Raw genomic sequence first — 18899 nt, 5'->3', positions numbered from 1 at the left:
CAGTCCGCACGTATTATTGCATCCGAGCACCCGAGCTGTACGATTTGTGACGTCTGTGGATGCGATGAAGATCCGCGAGCCGACTATCGAGCCCCTTGGCTTTGTTCGGCCCTCCAAAGGATCCATGTTATGACTGAAATTTATGCAGAAGCACTGATTGTCATAGTCATACACCGTTGATTGCTCATGGCGAATAGATCGCGATGCTATGTACATTCTCCAAACGCACATGTCAACGATCATCTCGAGAGATGCATGTGGTGTTGCTGACATGTGACAGTTCGTGCCTGAGGCACCTATTAGATGACAGTCGCAGTTCACAGGCTACCTGTGTCGGATCCGTGTGAAAGATGCTACATTGCTTGATGAGCATGCAATCGGAGTCGTGCCAGTGTTAGTTAATGTTGCATCATATCGCACGGAAAGAGCTCCTGCAGCCTGCAGCTGAACCCTGAAGATTCGAAGCTTTGACGAAATTGGATTTAAAGAACATCTGTCCTTCGAAGAGACCAGAAGCCTTACACGGAAGAACAGCTTGCCCTTCGTCGTGACCACTCTTGACAACACCTTGTTCCAGCTTTCTCCTCTTCGGACTGCGCACGACTTTCAATGTCTCGGTAATCCCTCACACGAGCGACCAGCGTCAGCGGCACGACCGCGTACATATTTCCCACACCACAAAGGACACATCATGATACTTTCAGGCAGGCGGCGCGCTGGCGCAATGTCGCCACTAGCTTTATGCCTCAGCCTCTTGCTGTTCATAAGCTCGGCGAGTGCTGCGGTACTCGGCATCGACTTTGGGACAGAACACATAAAAGCAGTGTTGGTGAAACCAGGCATACCATTTGACATCGTCTTGACAAAAGACTCGAAACGAAAAGAAGTGGCGGCTGTAGCATTCAAGCCTACCCGAGACGCCAAGGGCAATTTCATCACTGAGGCCGGAAGCTACCCAGAGCGTGCTTATGGCGGCGATGCACTCTCACTACAAGGTCGATTTCCCGGCGAGGTCTTCCCAAACTTGAAGTTCCTCTTGGGCATACCATCGGGCAACGAAGGCCAATCGACGACATCGATCTACAAGGAGCGATACCCTGGTCTGCAACTGCAAGCATCTGAAGAGCTTGGAACAACGGTGATCAAGAGCTCGGCATTCCCCGAAGATGAGCGGGCTTTCAGTGTTGAAGAGCTGGTCGCGATGCAGCTGGCCAACATCAAGCGCAATGCCCAGAATATGGCAGGCAAGGGAAGCAGCGTGGATGATGTGGTTGTTACCATTCCACCCTTCTACACAGCCGACGAGAGGCAGGCGATCATGAAGGCAGCAGGCTTTGCCGGCTTTCAGGTCAATGGCCTGATATCAGATGGTCTAGCTGTCGGTCTCGACTACGCGAAGCCAAGGACGTTCCCAGAGGTCACCAAGGGCGAGCAGCCAGAGTATCACATGGTCTTCGACATGGGTGCGGGGTCCACGACTGCCACCATCATGCGCTTCCAGTCACGCAGCGTGAAGGATACTGGTCGATTCAACAAGACGGTGCAGGAAGTGGCCGTTGTTGGTGCTGGATGGGATCGCACACTTGGAGGAGATGCTCTGAACCATGTTATCGTAGACGACTACGTGAAGAAGTTGTTAACGAAGCCCGCACTGAAGAGCCGTGGAACAACTGAAGACGAAATCAAGCAGAATGGGCGCATTATGGCTCGTTTCTGGAAGGAGGCTGAAAGAGCCCGGCAGATCCTAAGCGCGAACAGTGAGGTCAACAGCGGATTTGAAGAGATCATGCCTGACATTGACTTCCGCACCAAGATGTCCCGCACCGAATTCGAGAAGTTGACGGAGTCCTTCGCGGATCGCGTTCAGACTCCAATCAAGGATGCGTTGAAGATGGCTGATCTGAAGGTCGAAGACCTGAACTCGGTCATCTTACACGGAGGTGCCGTTCGCACTCCCTTCGTTCAGACAAAACTTCAAGGCGCTGTTGACGATCAAGCCAAGCTACGCAGCAACGTGAACGCGGACGAGTCTGCTGTGTTTGGCGCCGCTTTCAAGGCGGCTGCACTCTCGCCGAGCTTCAAGGTTAAGGAGATCCGTGACTCTGATGTTGCCGGTTATGCAGCGACCTTGGTGTATGATGACCAAGGTAAAGAGCGGAGAAAGCCGCTCTTCGAACCAAACTCGCCTGTTGGCTCCGGTTCCACGACCAAGCAAGTCTCATTCAAAGACAAGGAGGACTTTTCCTTTGGCTTCGTGCAGAACGTTGGCGGTGTGGACAGACCTACCTTGAGAGTGCAGTCAAGCAACCTCACCGCCTCTGTTGAGGAACTGATCCGTATCGCTGGCTGTGGCAAAGAGTCGATTGACACAAAGTTCAGCGTGCGACTTGGCCTGCCGCTCGGACTACCTGATGTCACCGGAGGAAGTGTCAGCTGTGAAGTCGATCCGAGCAAGAAGACCGGCAGCATCGGCGACTCGGTCAAGGGCTGGCTTGGTTTCGGGAAGGGTGATCAACAGCCCCTGGACGACGAGGCTGATGGTCCTGTGGAGCAAGTGGACGCCAAAGCGTCAGCAAGTTCCGGATCAGCTGCATCATCGTCCACTGCGGCTGCGAGTAGCTCCAAGGCTCCAGAACCACCCAAGAAGCAGACTGAAGTGATCCCATTGAAGTGGACCAGCACAACAGAAGGCAATCCGCAGCCTGCGCCCGATGCAATCACGCAGGTGCTGCAACGCTTGAAAGACTTTGATCTTTCCGACAAAGCCCGCTACGCTCGTGATGAGGCACAGAATGTTCTCGAGAGTTATACCTACACAGTCCGCGACTTCCTGGAGAACAAGGTCTATGAGAAGGTGAGCACCAAGGAGCAGCGCGACCTGATCAGCAGCACTCTACAATCGACCAAGGAGTGGATGGAGTCTGGTGATCTATCGAAAGCTTCTACAGAAACCCTAAAGGAGAAGCGCGAGGCGTTGAAGAAGCTCGTTGAACCGATACAGCTCCGCCTTAGGGAAAGTACGGGCCGATCTGAGACCGTGGAAGGCTTGCAGAAGTCCCTTGATAAACTTCAGAAGGGCATCTTGAGACTCGAATCAGCGGCATCGAAGGCTGCTGCAAGCATAGCTAGCGCTGCTACAGCTTCATCAGAAACTTCAACAACTGCGGGTTCGAAGGCACCCTCCGATCTCGATGAACTCGAAGGCGCGGAGACTGAAACATCGCCAACCCCGAGTGAAACGCCCGCCGCAATTAACCCGTACGAAGGTATGGACTTGACGACAGTGAACGAGACCTACAACTCCATCTCAACTTGGCTGAAGGAGACAATTGCAGAACAGGAGAAGCTCAAGCCATACGAAGACCCAGTCTTCCTCTCACGAGACGCTCAGCGCAAGAGTGAACAGATTGCTAGAGCACTGGAGGATCTGGTACAGAAGACGACCAAGGCCAAGGCAGCCAAAGCGAAGAAGCCCAAGACGACCAAGTCCAAGACGACGAAGCCGAGCAAAGCGACTGCTGACCGAGCAGCTGACGGGGAAGAGCCTGTACCGGCAGATGCCGCACCTGAAGATTCTTCGGCGGCAAAACAGCATGAGACACACGAAGCCGCGGACCCAGAAGCAGCTGAGGCTCCAGAACAGAAGCCAGTCAAGGGCGGCGAAAGCATTGAGGACATGCTGAAATGGATGAAGAAAGATGGGAAGAAAGAGACTCCTGACAGGGAACATGAAGAATTGTAGTTAGGCGTAGAGGTCATGCCATAAAGTGAAACGAATACTTGCAATCTGATCCAGCACAGACAACCGTTCTCAGGTCCTTTGCAAATGATATAAGAGGAAACAGTATCGTGGTGCTCCTGGTAGGTGAAGTAGTCGACATATGATCGACATGGATTCTGACGGGCAAGTATACGCGAGGCATCTCCACTTCCTCCGGATTCACAGCGACCACATGTATACTGCATCAAATGGTAGTGCCAGCCAAAAACCATGCAGGACTCAGCGCATAGAGCCCCAGTAAAGGAGCGACCTAGAGGTCACAAAATTGAAACCCTCACCATCGCATTCCTCGACGCTCTCAATCGCCGAGATTTCAAGAGCCCCATCTGGGACCGCATGTCACCCCATCTCGAGCACACCGTCTAAAACTTCATCGGGTGCACCGTCGTCACGTCCGACAAAGAGGGCTGTATGGAGAGATACCGTGAACTCTGCTCCGCGAATCCGGGTTTCCACACTGAGGTGACGGACTCACATGTGATTCAGTCTCGTGGCGATCCAGTTGCCACGGTCTTTACTGTGATCCGCAACAGCGGCATGCCCAATGATGGGGAGAGCAAGAGTACATGCACCTGGACGTGGGAGCGCAGGGAAGGGAGGTGGATGTGTGTGAGGACGGCGAGTATGCATGGGATGAGTGGGACGCTGAATGAGATGTGAAGGGAGATGCAGAGGGCGTGATGATATGGTAGCGTCGTATAGCGCTCTTTCTTGAAAGTAATGTGGCTGTGGAGGTGCGGCGTGTGGCAGAGTGTGGATGAGCATTTGGTGATAAGGTTGCTGAGGATCGCGAATTTCACGCTGGAGTGCGGAACACTCGAGGGTGACGAGATGGTACGCACGTGGTCTGTCTAAGTAAAATGCAGTGTCCATCTCGAGGGGCAAGAGGGAGCGGGGAGCAGGTGCGGCACGTGAGATTCTTGCTGGCAGGAGCATGTGAGTCGAGTTCAAGTGCAGGCACGAGGCAAAAAGGGGGCAGGGACGTGATGGGTGGACCCAAAGTGATGGTAGTACTGTATTGAATGCTATCTGTCGAATGTATGCTGGTGCAGTATAAATTGCAGGCGCAGGCGTGGTTGCGCGTATGTGCTCGAAGTGAAGCAAAAGTCCAAAAAGGAAAAGACCAGCTGGAGGTTTGGTGCAGCAAGCAGGAGTCGAACTCGCGGTCGGAGATAGCGCACAAACAGCAAAAAGAAACGCCTTTAGCGGCGTGAAGAGAACACAGCACTCAGAATATCCTCAAGAGTTTTCCTCAAGAGGGTAATTGTGAGTCATCGGGGGTATTTGCTCTAATGAGGAAAGTCCCACTGTAGTTTTGCTTGCTCACAACGACTGCGCTAAACCAGCAAATTTATTATGGATGCTAGTCTAGCGACTTACATTCAAGTTGTTGTGAGTGCAATTTGACTGTGCAGATATATGGCTTCACCAGCGGGTGGGCCTGTGCGTTCACTTTCGCCGCCCGCAATGTGAGCACCAACGGCTACCATCAACTCTTGACTCAAACCTCTGAGACCCGTTAGATGCTTCTGATCTTTATTGTCAAGTGTATGTCGTTGTCTGGTCGCAAGGTGCTCGCAGTGTTGTATGTCGCTGCTGGAGGGTGCGGGTGATGCCTTGGTGCTTCATCGGGAAGGCACGAGTCTATCGTCCTCTGCGAATTCTTTCTGCGTGGCGACGGTAAAGAGTGGCTTCTCAAGCTTCCAGTCCCGACCATAGTCGTGTATAATATCTTGCGCCTTGCTTCCGCTTAGCCATTTCGCAAAATCACATGCATTTGCCCCCTCTTGGCACGCCATCCTGGTCGCATCGTCCCTCACTAGCGCTGAACATGGATTGAGCAATTCTGGACCGCCTTCGACATGAACCCTAAGAGAAGATATCACCCCATCCTCCTTCGCGGAGAGAAAGGTTGCACGATCGCTAATCAGGAACGCGCCTTCTGCCTCTGCTCGGCGCAAAGCATCGTATGGAGCAACGGCATAGGTCTTGACCCACTTGCTGTTTTCGATGTCAGTACCGGCGGCCTTCCAGAGTGAGCGCTCCTTGCAGTACGTCGCAGAGCCATCGCCGCGCGTGTGAAAGATCAGCTGCTGCAATCGCTGGGGACCAGAATCTGCCACAAGATTGCGTTGTGCGATTGAGCGTAAGCCTTCAACGATTGTTCGAGCTCCGAGATCACTTTCGGGACCCGCCAACACGAAGTGGTCATTGAATGCTCTACAGACTCTTACAGCCCAGCCTTCTCCAATGGCCAGGTCTTCGTTGTCGGGTTCGTAAGTCAACGCCACTTGCACGACATCGGCGAGTAAGGCTAGCTGTGAGTAGCGACTGTGGTTCGCGACCCACCCTATCCCGAAGTCGTTGCCATGCTCACGGATATAGCTCTCGCTCAGTACTCTCAGAAGCCCCGTGAATCCAGCGCCGCCGTTGCCTATCCTGAATCGGATCGGGTGCCTGGGGTCGCCGTACACCTCTTGATCTATGGTGCTCAGCGATTGCGATCCAGCAGGGCCATGATCTTGCTCGAGTAACCGCGTCTTCCGATAACGTGCCACGTGTGGGTGCGTGACAGCGATACATTGCGGGAGACTATTGGCATCGACGTGATCCGCCTCACGAAGACCATCGGCCATACCCAATGTTTAGCGATGTCAAATAGGAGCCCGAATGAAGGCGGGCTGATCAAGAGTCTTTATTGAAACACTATTGCTACAGTCTGCTGGTGCTGAAAGAACTTTCAGCTCAGCCAAAGTCACGCCCGATCCAAAGCCCGACGCTGGTTCGCCGACCAGCTCGCTTGCTTGCAGCCGGCAAGAACTCCACCCGCGCCTTGCTATGCAGATCTCATCATCTATCGTCCCAGTCCCGAGTGACAACACGGTCATGGCATCCCTCAGGTCTCCATAGCGTCCCCATTGGTAACACCATTTGTACCCGCTCCTAATGTCACGCCGCCATCTTCGCCAATGAACCTTCTCTCGAATTCTGATACAAATCGCACACTCCTGGTCGGATCGTAGAACAGCTGGAACGACCGCTGCACGTCCCCAATTTCGACCTCCTTGGCTCTCCGCTTTTGAGACAGTAGATGAGATGTCGTGATGAGGTTGCTGGCATACCGCAGACCTGTCTCCAAACCGATCTTGGTCAAGAGAGCCAGTGCGTCTGGCGACACATCAAGCTCCTCTTCTTGGGCACGTAGGGACAGGATTTGCTGGATCTCATCACACTGGTACGGTTGTGTAGAGATAATGACCACGCGGTCCAGAAAGTCCAAAGGCAAGCCATGCGGACTCTTATAGCTGGTACCTCGAATAGTCGTTGAGCCACGGTTGGATGCCATGATGACAATGGGAGCCAGCTCGTCTTCAAGTGCTCGATTGATGAAGCTGAAGCATTCAATGTCCAGCATGTGCACTTCGTCGATGAAAAGCACGCCAGGCACGATCTCCGCCTTGCCCTCTTCCTTCCACTCTGCGACCTTGGTATTGATCTGCTCCCTGACCTCCGATCGAATCTCCCCGGTATCACCAGAGAACAGGGCCAGGAATCCTTGTGTGCGGCTGTTAATCACATCGATCTCGTGCAAGGAAACTGTGTGTACCGTCTCTCGTCGGACTTGCAGCTCGCCGTCAGGGCACTGTATGAATTTCGCGTCTGCGCCCACGGAATCGTAATCTCGACTCCTCGTGTAGCTTCGTCCCAACTTTGTGATCCTGCCGCTGGCCTTGTCGATGCTGATGATGTCTCCGGCCATCACCTTCTCCTTCGTCATGCTGTCGATCATCCGAGTGCCCATGTCGTACAGTGTTTCCATGTCCGTCGTTTTCAGCGTGAGCTTCCCACTCTTGTTGTTCCCAGTCACAGATCTGTCAATCTGGATCTCTACTACCTCTCCCTCAATGACCTCGCTCTCTTCCCGTATCCGCACTCCGATGGATTTTCTGAATGCTTGCTCCAATGCTTCTGTCTTGCTCATCTCGAGGCTGAAAATCTCCGACGAAGCCAACATCGTGAATGGTACATCTTCTCCTAAGCCTTTGCTCATGCCTATCGCAATGGCTGTCTTTCCAGTGCTCGGCGGTCCAGAGATCAGCACAGCTCGTCCTGCGATTTTGCCCTCCTTCACCATCTGTAATATGACGCTGGCGGCCTTTCGCGCCTGCAACTGCCCGACTAAGCCATCTGCTGCAGGTTTTGGTGTAAGAGTGTCTGGCGTGACGCCGAGGCCGTGAATGTGAGAGTGCGCGGCGATGAGATTGAGCCCCTGGCGCTCTTTCGAGTCGGATACGGTCGTTATAGGCTATCTCAATGTCAGCTAATGTTTGTCGCGTTACTACTGGGTTGAGCACACCGCCGCCATTTTGCTGAGCTTTGCGACTTTACCTGTGCAACAGCCTGTCGAAGATGTTATCCTTCTGGCTCGGAAGGGGTAGTCGAGGGCGTTTGTGCGATTGATCTGTTGAGTTTGATTGTTGTTGGAGCAGGGTATATGGGTGTTGCAAGCAATATCAGAAAGTATACATGCAGCTTCGACCAGCAGGAGCTCAGTCGCGCTGGAACGGTTTCGCGTTTCAACTCGACTTCTGTCCGCATCTTCGAGCTTTGCGGTGCAGTATCCTTGAATCCATGCCCCACTTTTAATTACTCGCAATATCGCACTCGAGAAGTGACTTCCAAACCATCGAAACAACACGCCACTGACGGCGAAGCAGTAAGTACACTTGTCGCGGTTCACATCTGTATACTGTTTGATGCTGCTGCAAACACTAACGCATTGCTAGAATCAAATAGCTTCCCACGCCGCTGCAGGCGATCCTCGCGTGCGCGCCAACAACGACCCGCGCACACTCATGTCCAAGCAGGAAGATCTCCGCAAGCGGCAAGCTAGTCGTTCGCCAACTGGTGGCGACAAGCCTGTGATCAAGAAGCCCATCCAGACCCAGCAGCCAGCATCAGTGATCAGCGGCAATCATTCTCGCCAGTCTTCCATCAACATCAACGATCCACGTCGGTCGAATGTCAATTCTCCTGCTGGCAGCCGTCGCAACTCCATTTCAGTCAACACCAACGGCATCAATGGCATTTCCACTGGCACGAAACAGCTACATGGTCAAAACGGACATGCATCCCCAATTGGTAACATGGGCAGCAGCGGGGGTAACACGCCACAGACATCAACCGCGCCTGTTGCGTTCATGAGCAGTGCTGCACCTGCTTTACCCCAAACAGAGAACGCTTCTCCTGATCTACACGCTTCCATATTCAAAGCCTTGATGAGTGTCTCAGATCAAGCCGCCGAGGTGGCCGTCAACAAGATGGCGCTCAAGGAAGCAGATATCGCCCTGCGCAAGGCCCAGCGCGAACACGACGCCTTGGAGAAGCAGTTTGCCAATTTCCCAGCGATCAAAGAGCAGAAGACATCAGCCCGAACAAATATGCAGAAGCGCTACGATGCAGCTCAGAAGTCTTTCCAGCAAGCACGAATCACCCAAGAGAGATGCGTTGGCGCAGCTGCGACCGCAATTGTCGAGATACAGCTCACCGGCCAAGCAGATCTCAGAGTCGTCAAGGCCAATGCAGGTCATATATCGAAAGCTTTGCCAAAGCTCGCATCGATCGAGCAGAAGCTCACTTCCTTGTCCACGCGCTTAGACGACGTGGAGCAGCAACAGTCCACGGCGCCGCAGCATACCGCGGAGCAATTCGCGACACTGGAGGCGCGCGTCAACGAAGATCATGCATCGATAGAACGCTTACAAGCATCGGCACCGCAGCAACCTCCCGTGACGATGGACCCAGCTAAGCTCACAGGGTTGGAAGATCGCTTGGATGACATGGAGGGAAGAGAGAATGACCATCTTGGACTCCTCGAGAAGCTTGTTGACACGAAGGTTGGGGCGGTCAAGAAATGGGCAGAGGCAGAATTCGAATCATTGTTGGGCACTACCAAGGAGGTGACCTTGGCTCAACACGCCAACGCTCAGACGATCAACGAGTGCCTGAGCTCCCAGGAGAGCCTCCGGAAAGATTTCGAGGAGAACGTCTCGCAGGGATGCTCAAGAGAAGTGCTCGAGACGCTCCAGCAGCAAATAGATGCTCTGGCATCCAAGACCAACAACATGCAGCCGACCAAGCAACCCACTCCTCCTGCCGCTGTCGACCCAAGCAACCCACTGGGCATGAAGCCGTTCAAGCCGGTCAAGGAGGTCGTGAGAGAGCTGCAGCCGCCCCCAGAGAATCCAACGATGGAAATACTGTGGCCACGTCCACCTGTTGGTGTCGTGTGGGACCACTGGATCGAGAACCACATCGGCGCCTTGCAGTCACTTAACGATTCGAACACGATGCGACTCAACAACACAAGCACAGACGAGATCCATGACGCGATGATGAGGGTCATGAGAGAGAAGTACAACAAGGAGTATCCAGACTTGTTGACCTGGTCCGCTACTGTCGAAGAAGTCAAGGCAGCTCATGCCAGAGATATCGGCCAGCTCCGTGCCGATTCTGCTTCTTTGACGATGCGGGTTGAGGCGCACGAGAATGCTGTCATCCAAGGCCAGCAGAAGTTTGCCGAGATTGACAGCGAGTACAAGGCCCTCTGCCAGGATGTCCTGCAGCTTCAAGGTACCCAACAGCATGCGCTGGAGAGAGCACTCAATGATGCGACTTCTTGAGATGATTTGAGCGATGGTGCTGGTGGCTTGAATTGTGCATAGGGTGGCAAGGCGTTTTTCTACGAGTGCAAAGGCGAGATACCCCATGAGCGATGAGCGAGATAAGGCGTTTGGGCATTTGGAAGACCACAGTAGGGCTTGTAATTATGTCCACTAAGACTATGATCGCAGCGTTTAGTTGCGCAAATGTGGACGAGCATTCGGCAGGCCCCGAATATAGACTTTCGTTAGCGTGCTTGGTGATCTGCAACCTACCTCAATCGCTAGTCCTCCCAACTTCCCAACCACGGCTTTACTGCAACTACTCATCCCGAACCTTTTAAACTACAACACCATGGCGCGAGAACGATATGTGAGCAAGGTCGTAGAGCCAGAGCCTGAGCCACCGGAAGAGGAAGTCGAAGAATACAACGAGAACGAAGACGAGGACTTTGCGCCTGAAGAAGCCGACGACGACGAGAACGTTTCGTCGTCTTCCGAAGATGAAGAAAATACGGCGGCAACCAAGCCTGCTCCGAAGAAAAGCGGAAAGCGAAAGACGGCGGACGTAGATGGAGACTTGGATTCCGGTGACGAGGCAACAATCAAGGAGAGGAAGCGCAAGAAGCGAAGAAAGGACGCAGGCGCAAACGATGAAGACTCGGGCGGCGAGGGCGGTCTCGTTCGAACGAGGGCGCAAAGAGTAGTAGAGAAGGAAGAACGCAAGAATCGCAAGCGTGCACGAGATGGCGAAGTCACAATCGATGTGAATGCACTATGGGCAGACCTCAGCAGCATGCCCATAGGTCGGACAACGATCACTCCACCCAAACCCGAGGACGATGCGATGGACATCGACGACGAGGAGAACAACAAGGAGAATGCCCCAATATCGTCAGAAGATATGATCACCATAAAACGCCGCATCGAATACGCCGGCGAAGTCACCATCGTCACAGACACAGTCCCCCGCTCCTCGAAAGAAGCGAAACAATACCTCGCCGAACACCCCGAACTCGACCCCTCAAATCCTACACCCGCAGACTCAACAGGTCTACTGAAGCCGCTGAAACGTCCCTCCATGTTCGAGCCGAATCCGATAGGACTGGTCAAAGGTGTTGCGCCGGAGAAGTTACGGCTCAAAGCTCCTACGAGATTGGATGTGCTTATGGCGGAAAAGAGGGCGGAGGAGAAGAAGAAGAAGGCGCAGAAGATGAGTACGGTGCAAAAGAGTCAGTTGGATTGGAAGGGATTCGTGGATCAGGAGGGTTTGAGGGACGAGTTGGACGAGTATGGGAAGAGTCGGAGGGGTTTCTTGGCGAGGGAGGCGTTCTTGGATCGTGCAGCTGGTGCGAGGGAGCAGGCTGCGAGGGATGCGAGGTTGAAGCTGTAGCGATAGCTAGTGTTGGGTTGGTGTTGGGGCGTAATGATGCTAAGAGATACCCATGACGGTCATGCAACAGACCTGATGTACAATTGTTCGTGCCAAGACTGTGTTACTGGTGGAGCAGGTTGTGATTCTATGTTCATTGCGATGCATGCGAACGTCATCTCGTGTCGCTTTCACTGTTTGATTTGGGGTTTATCATGGCAAAGGCTTAACATACAGCCTCAGGTCTACACCACACCAAAGTCTCGCGCGTGAAAAGCGCCATACAGCAGGCACAGCTTCCATACCCGACCTGCCTAAGGGTAGATGGAGCCAGCGAGCCGCATTGCAGGCACAGCCAAATCTGAACTGTGTGCCACAACCACCACTAAACACCGATCCATCCATGCAAGAAACCAGCCTGTTCGTTGACCATATCGACTCGTCGTCTATCTGTTGCTCTTGGCCACACGCTCCAGCTCGTCCTTCTTCTTGATGGCGTAGCTGTTGCTGCTACCCTTGGCAGCGTTGATGAGCTCTTCCGCCAAGCACTCGGCGATGCTCTTGATGTTGCGGAAAGCGGCCTCGCGGGCACCGATGGTGAGGAGGGCGATGGCCTGGTTGACACGGCGGAGCGGGGAAACATCGACGGCTTGACGACGGACGGTACCTGCGCTACCGATACGGGTGGAGTCTTCGCGAGGGCCGCAGTTGACGATGGCGTCGACGGCGATCTGGATTGGGTTCTGGTCGGTCATGATGTGAACCTAGTGATGGTATTAGTGAAGGTGATCGGTGGGGAAGATGTTATTGTGTGAAACGCACAATCTCAAAGGCGTGGGCAACGATGCGGACAGCCATGAGCTTCTTTCCGTTGTTGCGGCCGTTCATCATGAGCGAGTTGGTGAGACGCTCGATGATGGGGCATTGCGCCTTGCGGAAGCGCTTGACGGCGTACCGGCCAGCGGAGTGGGAGATGTATACTGGCTGGCGGATCTGAATGTAGTCGCTGTGATGCCATATCGTCAGCCATATGCCCTTATATCAATGCGCCTGTGTGTGCCCTCTCCGCGCCATCTCCACCACTTCCATCTCTGCATCTCGGGGTATAATGGGCAGACATACGTGAGCGAAATGTCCCTGATCTCGACGTCCTCGTAGCTCCACTTGTTGAACAGCTTGGTGCTGCCAATCTCAGCGGTGACATCCTTTGGCAGGACTGGGTAGGCCTGGACGGCCTCGACTTCGACCTCGCCGTCAGACATGTTCGCGATGGACTGCTACTCCGGGTCCTGGGTGAGGAAGTTGGTGTAGGAGTGGTGTGTTGGTGCGAGGTGTGCTGCCGTGGTTAGTTGGAGTCGCCGCAATTGTGTGAGGCAGAAGACACGCCGAAGTCGAAGTGTGCCCTCCAGCCTTGGCGGGCGAAATGTCGTGGCCGAGCAAGGACAGTGATTGGGTGGTCTGAGATGGCTGAGCTAGGCCGGATGTGCTTGAGCTTGCTGAGATAGAAAGCGAGCACCTTCCACAGTCGACTTTCACCACTGACACCACACCACACCGTTCTCACACACGCGGCACACGTCGAGTACACACCATCTGCAGTGCATATGCTGGATCTCCGCCGTACAGGCGGAACTGGACATGTACACAAACACACTCACGCTCCTCGCCGCCAACGGTCTCACCGTACTGCGCGAGGCGTCTTGTTCGCTGACGAAGCCATCCTCGGCATCAGAGCGCTGACAACACGATCGTAGTGGGAACAGACTCACTCACGCTGTCTCTCGCCCGTAATCGGGTGCTGCTACTCCGCGGCTGATAAAACAGTCACGTTCGCAGCGGTCAGCACACGCACGAGTCACGACACGTGGAAGAAAAGGCAAACCACATCTTCCGAACTTTAGAATCGACTCGGTTCCATGCCGGCCACCGCCCACCGTCCACCATTTCAGTAAATACCATCAGGTTGTCTTGCTCAATCGTGAACGAAGCGATGATTGTACGGCACATTGCACACAGTCGGCCTCCAAGTGTGCCCTCAGCTTATTGATATGGTTCCTGCCGCCCTTGAGTCTCTTCCTCCGTCGATCATTGCATCAACTGAGTTTGTTGTGACACTGCAGTCAGCTCTTGCTCGATCCTGCGACTTTCCACTGACTGCATGTCGGGATCTACGACGCTACCACTCTCCGACGCCTTCCACATCGCAGGTTCGGCTGTACTACGATCCCTGGTGTTGTGATCTGAGCTTGACCAGGGTTCAACTTCTTGACATCCATCGACTTGTCATCTTGACCTTTGCGTACACTACTCCTCAACCTCTTCGACGTAGTGTGGCAAACATTAATAGGATTCAGACAAGCCAGCACTGAGCATCATGGCGAGCCTCGAAAGTGGTAAGTCCGACTTGAAGCCGCTGGATGTGCTCATCGTAAGTCGGCTCCACGCTGTCGGCACCTAACATATGACATTGAATCGTACTGCAGATCGGGGGTTCTTTGGGTGGCTTGATGGCAGGCATACTGCTGAAGCGCAGAGGTCACAATGTTCGAATTCTGGAGCAAGCCGAATCATCCGAGCGAGAAGGACTGGCTGCGGGCGTTGGCCTATCATTTCATGTGAAGGCCTTCTTCGAGACTGAAGATCGACTGAAAGACAGACCTTTGGGAGTGGCAAACGATGCCTTCTATGTATTGGACTGGAATATGGATGTCAAGTACAAACTGCCGACCAAGACCAATCTGACTACCTGGGACTCGGCATACTACCGGGCAAGAGCGAACTTCGATCGATATGCGAGCTCGTATGTGCCAGACCCACCACCAGTCGACGCTGAGAGCAACGAGGGAGAGGGTATCTACTTGACTGGCAAGAAAGTGACCAAGGTGGATGATATTGATGGCAGAATGACTGCCATTGTTCAGAATGCGCAAAGTGGCGAGGTCGAGCACTACCAGGGCGACATTGTGATAGCAGCAGATGGCGCCAACAGCCCGATCCGGCGGCAGCTCAACCCTGGCCTCGAGCGCGAGGAGCCTGGCTACGTGATATGGCGTGGTAAATGCTTCGAATGGCTGTCGTGATGCGGGCTTGCTGACGCAGAAGCAGGTACAGTACCTACGAAAGATCTCAGGCAGGAGCTTCTCGATAAGATCGAGGACAAGCCCATCATCTGGCCGGGGCAGCACACATACTGCGTCATGTAAGCCTATCATATCGATTCGACCAGCTTAGTCGCCTAGCCTTACGTGCATGCAGATACACAATTCCAGGCAACAACGGCTCTCTCAAGCCAGGGGAACGATACATCAACTTCGCATGGTACTTCTGGCCCACGCAATTCTCTCTACGCGACATCATGACCGACAGTGATGGCCACTACCATCGAACGACGATTCCGAAAGGCAAACTGCAACCAGACATCTGGAAGTCACAGCTGGAGCAAGCACGCCGTCTCCTCAACCCAGAGCTGGTCGAGCTAGCCGAGCACATTAAAGAGCCGTTCGTGTCCGTTATCAGCTCCATCAGCGCACCAAAAGCCGCGTACTTCAACAACCGACTCTTCCTCATCGGCGATGCCTTGACACAGTCGCAGCCGAATGTTGGTATGGGAACGAGTCTTGCTGCATTTGCTGCGACTACATTGGTCAAAGAGGTGATTTGCCCGCCAAGTCAGAGCGAGCGTCTTGGCAAGGACAGAGTGGCAGAGTGGGAGCGTAAGGCGTTGCAGGAGACTGAGCTCACTCGATTGCGGAGCGTGTCGTTCGCGTCATGGTATCTGAATTCGTGGCCTATGATAGGATGGTACTTTGCGAGGTACTACTTTGAGCAGGTCAGTCATTCCATTCGGCATTGCAGAAACGCAGACTGACGTATGATATAGTACTGGCAGCGCTGGATTGGGAGGAGAACGCAAGCCTTCTCCGTATTTGGGAGGTGAGATAGAGAATGGCCATGCAGCATGCATCACTGTTCAACAACTTCGCCAAACCAAAAGCTTTCCTTCTCACCCCACGTCCCAGCCCTACCACATCAGTCCGATGCCGTCAAACTCCAAACTGCTGCCCAAGATTGCATCTGGCATTGAAGTGAGGAGCCGGCATGAGCGCCGCGTATGCATGCACACTCAAAGCCTGATGTGAAAGCGGCTCAACACCTCCCTCCGGCTCTGCAGCTATGCATGCATACAAGCGGCAATGCGGTCTCCAAAGCACCGACAATGCAGTCCTGACACACACCTCGTACCTTGCAGTAGTGACGCTGACTTGCCATGTATAGCCTTTTTGTGCTCAGTCAGAGAGTACCAGGCGTCCTGGCGGCCAGCCAACCGCTTACATTAGCCCACGGCTGGGAGGTGGCTGTGAGATGGAATCCTTGTTGTGGAGACAGATATCCTGGTACGCAGAATCGTACGATGGTGCACAGGTGAGACGAAGGATGTCGCGCAGCTGGAGTGAGGTAGAGGAGAACGTGGGATTGCGAGTCGTCTCGAAGATCGCTTGATGATTTGGAGACTATGAGCTATGACACACTTGACGCTTCTATCTGAACAAACGGAAAAGCAAAATCGCTAGTATGTGGTCTCACGCCGCCAGCCGAGGAACTCCGGAAACAAGAAAACGCCGGTCGACTTGTGATGGTCGACGATGATGTGGTACGGCGAGGGTATCGAGTGGTGCTGTTGAACAGCTAGCAGTATAGTGAGTCGGCTGAAACTCGTTTCGCGGCGGAATCGAGCTTGGCCAGTAGTACATTCAGAGAAGAGTCGTTCGAGGCGCCAGAGCAGGTGGCAGGCGAGGCAGTAGAAGAGGTAGCAGAGGCGGAGCATGGCAGGCGGATTGGCGATTCGATGAGTAGCTCGACAGGATCAGGCCCACTTGTTAGCTCTGTCACCGCGTAGGCATTGACGCTGTTGAACCGAGCCTGAAAGTTCATCGCATTGAAGCCGTTGATATTGAGTTTGCTGAAATCGTTCTCCGGTATCATGGCGAGGCCAACCTGCTGCTGCTGCTGCTTCTGCTGCTCTGGTTGTGACTGTGGAATCTGAAGCAGTGATGCATCGAAGTTGAGGTACTCAGGCTTCACGTCCGGTTGCGATTGTTGCTGTTGCTGGTGGGGTTGCGCTGGTTGAGGTTGAGGAGTGGGAGCAACGGATGGCTGTAGCTGCTGACGTTGCTGCTGGTGCTGTTTGGGTAGTAGCACCGAAGGGTCCTGGCTGATGTCGTTGATGAATGGCGTGAACGCTGGGTGGCGAAGGAGAGTCTCGATCAAGCCACGGTAACGCTCGTTCTCTGCCTGAAGTGCCTGGTTCTCCTGTCGAAGAACATTGCTCTCCTGGGCCTTCATGGCTACCTCGCCTTCGAGCTGGCCAATGTATTCTGTAATGCTGTTAGTACGTGTCGTGAGGGTGCACGTTCGATCAAAGCTTACCCTTTCTCCTTGAACGGAAGGCGCGAGCAGAGACTTTGTTCCGCAGCTGTCTGCGCTCCTTGCTGGAGAGCTTCTTGCCTTCGTCTGATGCGAGAAGGCGCTCATCCTCATCCATCTCCTCTTCATCCTTCTTCATGCGTGCGATGTGAGGCAGCATGTTGCCCGGCGAGTCAGCGTCATCGCCATCCGGCACAGAGTGGCTGTTCTGGCGCATCTGGTTAAGCAGACGGGAGATAGACTCTTCGACGTGTGGCTCAGAAGCATGCGATGCACGCTTGCCGTTGCCATGTGTCTGTTGAGACGAGCCTTGGCTTGATCGACTTTGACTGGCGACTTGGCGGTACTGGGCCTGCTGGGCTTGCAGTTTCAATTGGCGTTGCTGTACGGCTTGCGCCTGGGCAGCCTTCTGCATGGCAGCTTGCTGAGCCTGTTGTGAGTGCATGCCAGGCCAGAGGCGGCCTACGTTGCTTGGTGGCTCCTCGTGGCCGCCGACGCTGTTTGGGTTGACGTAGTTGTCTGCCGGGCTGTCGTTGGGCGGGAAGAACATGGCAGGCATAGCAGTGTGTGAGTTGCCGTAGTCCATGCCCATATCGGCGTCCATGTCCAGTCCGGTGTTCCAGCCAAATCCAGAGTTGAAGCGCATGTCATCGACGCCCGAGTTGAAGCCGTCGTACATGCCATTCACGGGCATATTCGCCATGCTGCCTACGGGCAGACCGACTTGCTGCTTGAACTGGCCATAGTCGTGGCTCGGGCCATTGAACTTCTGCTGTTCCTCCTTCTCGAATGGCGACAGGGCGTCGGTGCGCGATGAGGAGGCTGTGACGGGCGAGGGCTGGTTGCCGCCCTGGTTGAAGTCGAAGAAAGAGTCCATGTCGAACTGCTCAGTCTTCAATTGAGGAGTCGGTCGGCTCATTTGGGAGTGATGTCGTGAGTGGGCCATGCAAAGGGAGTGATGTGCGTGCCTGATTGCCTTATCTGGCGTTTCTTCGCAATCTGTCGCCTCGGCTGCAGGCAATGTCGGAGGCCGCGTCAGCTGGTTGTTTCCAATGGCTCAGAGGCTGTCGCGGTGTTCCAGTGCCCGATTGCGGGGGTATTGGTCGGAGCGAGCGTGGTCCGAAGGGTTGAGTCGCTGTTTGATGGGGTATGAGTAGTGTCGATGGTGTGGTGAAGGTGAGAGAGTGTCGAGATGGAGGCCTGGCTGACGTGCAAGGAGCGAGGAGGCATCGTGGCAGTGTAAAAACAGCCGGGCGCTAAGGAGCAGACAGCAGACGGCACAAGCAGGGATCTGTTTCACGTCCGCACGGTGACGGTGCACGGTGCACCACCCGTTGTCCGAAGCGCCGACTGCTCCGGCTGTAGTGCACCAATTTTAGCGACATCAGCACGTCATGTCAAGACTGCCCAGCTGCTTTGCACCTTCACACTCGACATTCGCGTGCACCGATGCTCACGGAGGGCTCTCGTCAGGGTCGTCAGCGACCACTGCCTGAACTTTTCTTTCACACTGACCGACCGGGTGGTCCACCGGAGCCGTGGGCAGCAGCGGAATGCTCGTCGTCTGAATGGGGACGTCCCGGTATGAGGCGCCGCCTTGCATTCCAAAAGTCCACTGCCGTCTCGGCCAAAGCTGAGGAGGCACTGCGAGGCACATTCG

At 54.3% G+C, this 18899-nt stretch overlaps 8 protein-coding genes across 8 annotated transcripts; 4 read left to right on the top strand and 4 right to left on the bottom strand.

The window, feature by feature from the left end:
• Positions 1-691: 691 nt before the first annotated feature.
• CLAFUR5_03481 (Hypoxia up-regulated protein 1) lies at positions 692-3742 on the top strand (the record flags this gene model as incomplete). The annotated part of the gene is made up of 1 exon (XM_047902629.1): positions 692-3742. The coding sequence occupies one exon, from the start codon at positions 692-694 to the stop codon at positions 3740-3742; it is 3051 nt and encodes a 1016-aa protein (XP_047757672.1).
• Positions 3743-5406: 1664 nt separating this feature from the next.
• On the bottom strand, positions 5407-6417 carry CLAFUR5_03480 (Tungstate-binding protein TupA; the record flags this gene model as incomplete). The annotated part of the gene is made up of 1 exon (XM_047902628.1): positions 5407-6417. The coding sequence occupies one exon, from the start codon at positions 6415-6417 to the stop codon at positions 5407-5409; it is 1011 nt and encodes a 336-aa protein (XP_047757673.1).
• A 260-nt stretch (positions 6418-6677) lies between these two features.
• On the bottom strand, positions 6678-8147 carry CLAFUR5_03479 (RuvB-like helicase 2; the record flags this gene model as incomplete). Its single annotated transcript, XM_047902627.1, has 2 exons — positions 6678-8087; positions 8139-8147. The coding sequence occupies 2 exons, from the start codon at positions 8145-8147 to the stop codon at positions 6678-6680; spliced, it is 1419 nt and encodes a 472-aa protein (XP_047758352.1).
• Positions 8148-8637: 490 nt separating this feature from the next.
• Positions 8638-10464, top strand: CLAFUR5_03478 (uncharacterized protein; the record flags this gene model as incomplete). The annotated part of the gene is made up of 1 exon (XM_047902626.1): positions 8638-10464. One exon carries the CDS (start codon positions 8638-8640, stop codon positions 10462-10464), a length of 1827 nt encoding a protein of 608 aa, XP_047758351.1.
• Positions 10465-10798: 334 nt separating this feature from the next.
• Positions 10799-11836, top strand: CLAFUR5_03477 (SWR1-complex protein 5; the record flags this gene model as incomplete). Its single annotated transcript, XM_047902625.1, has 1 exon — positions 10799-11836. The coding sequence occupies one exon, from the start codon at positions 10799-10801 to the stop codon at positions 11834-11836; it is 1038 nt and encodes a 345-aa protein (XP_047758348.1).
• Positions 11837-12261: 425 nt separating this feature from the next.
• CLAFUR5_03476 (40S ribosomal protein S5) lies at positions 12262-13077 on the bottom strand (the record flags this gene model as incomplete). Its single annotated transcript, XM_047902624.1, has 3 exons — positions 12262-12579; positions 12638-12821; positions 12938-13077. The coding sequence occupies 3 exons, from the start codon at positions 13075-13077 to the stop codon at positions 12262-12264; spliced, it is 642 nt and encodes a 213-aa protein (XP_047758347.1).
• A 1112-nt stretch (positions 13078-14189) lies between these two features.
• On the top strand, positions 14190-15752 carry CLAFUR5_03475 (uncharacterized protein; the record flags this gene model as incomplete). Its single annotated transcript, XM_047902623.1, has 5 exons — positions 14190-14243; positions 14299-14869; positions 14921-15014; positions 15071-15644; positions 15696-15752. The coding sequence occupies 5 exons, from the start codon at positions 14190-14192 to the stop codon at positions 15750-15752; spliced, it is 1350 nt and encodes a 449-aa protein (XP_047758350.1).
• A 749-nt stretch (positions 15753-16501) lies between these two features.
• On the bottom strand, positions 16502-18185 carry CLAFUR5_03474 (BZIP-type transcription factor MBZ1; the record flags this gene model as incomplete). Its single annotated transcript, XM_047902622.1, has 2 exons — positions 16502-17190; positions 17243-18185. The coding sequence occupies 2 exons, from the start codon at positions 18183-18185 to the stop codon at positions 16502-16504; spliced, it is 1632 nt and encodes a 543-aa protein (XP_047758349.1).
• Positions 18186-18899: the final 714 nt, after the last annotated feature.

The sequence above is a fragment of the Fulvia fulva genome, chromosome 2 (genome assembly GCF_020509005.1).
Source record: "Fulvia fulva chromosome 2, complete sequence".
NCBI classification, from domain to species: Eukaryota; Fungi; Ascomycota; class Dothideomycetes; order Mycosphaerellales; family Mycosphaerellaceae; genus Fulvia; species Fulvia fulva.
Note: the sequence above shows the minus strand (reverse complement) of the source record. Positions and strands in the feature narration are given on the sequence as shown.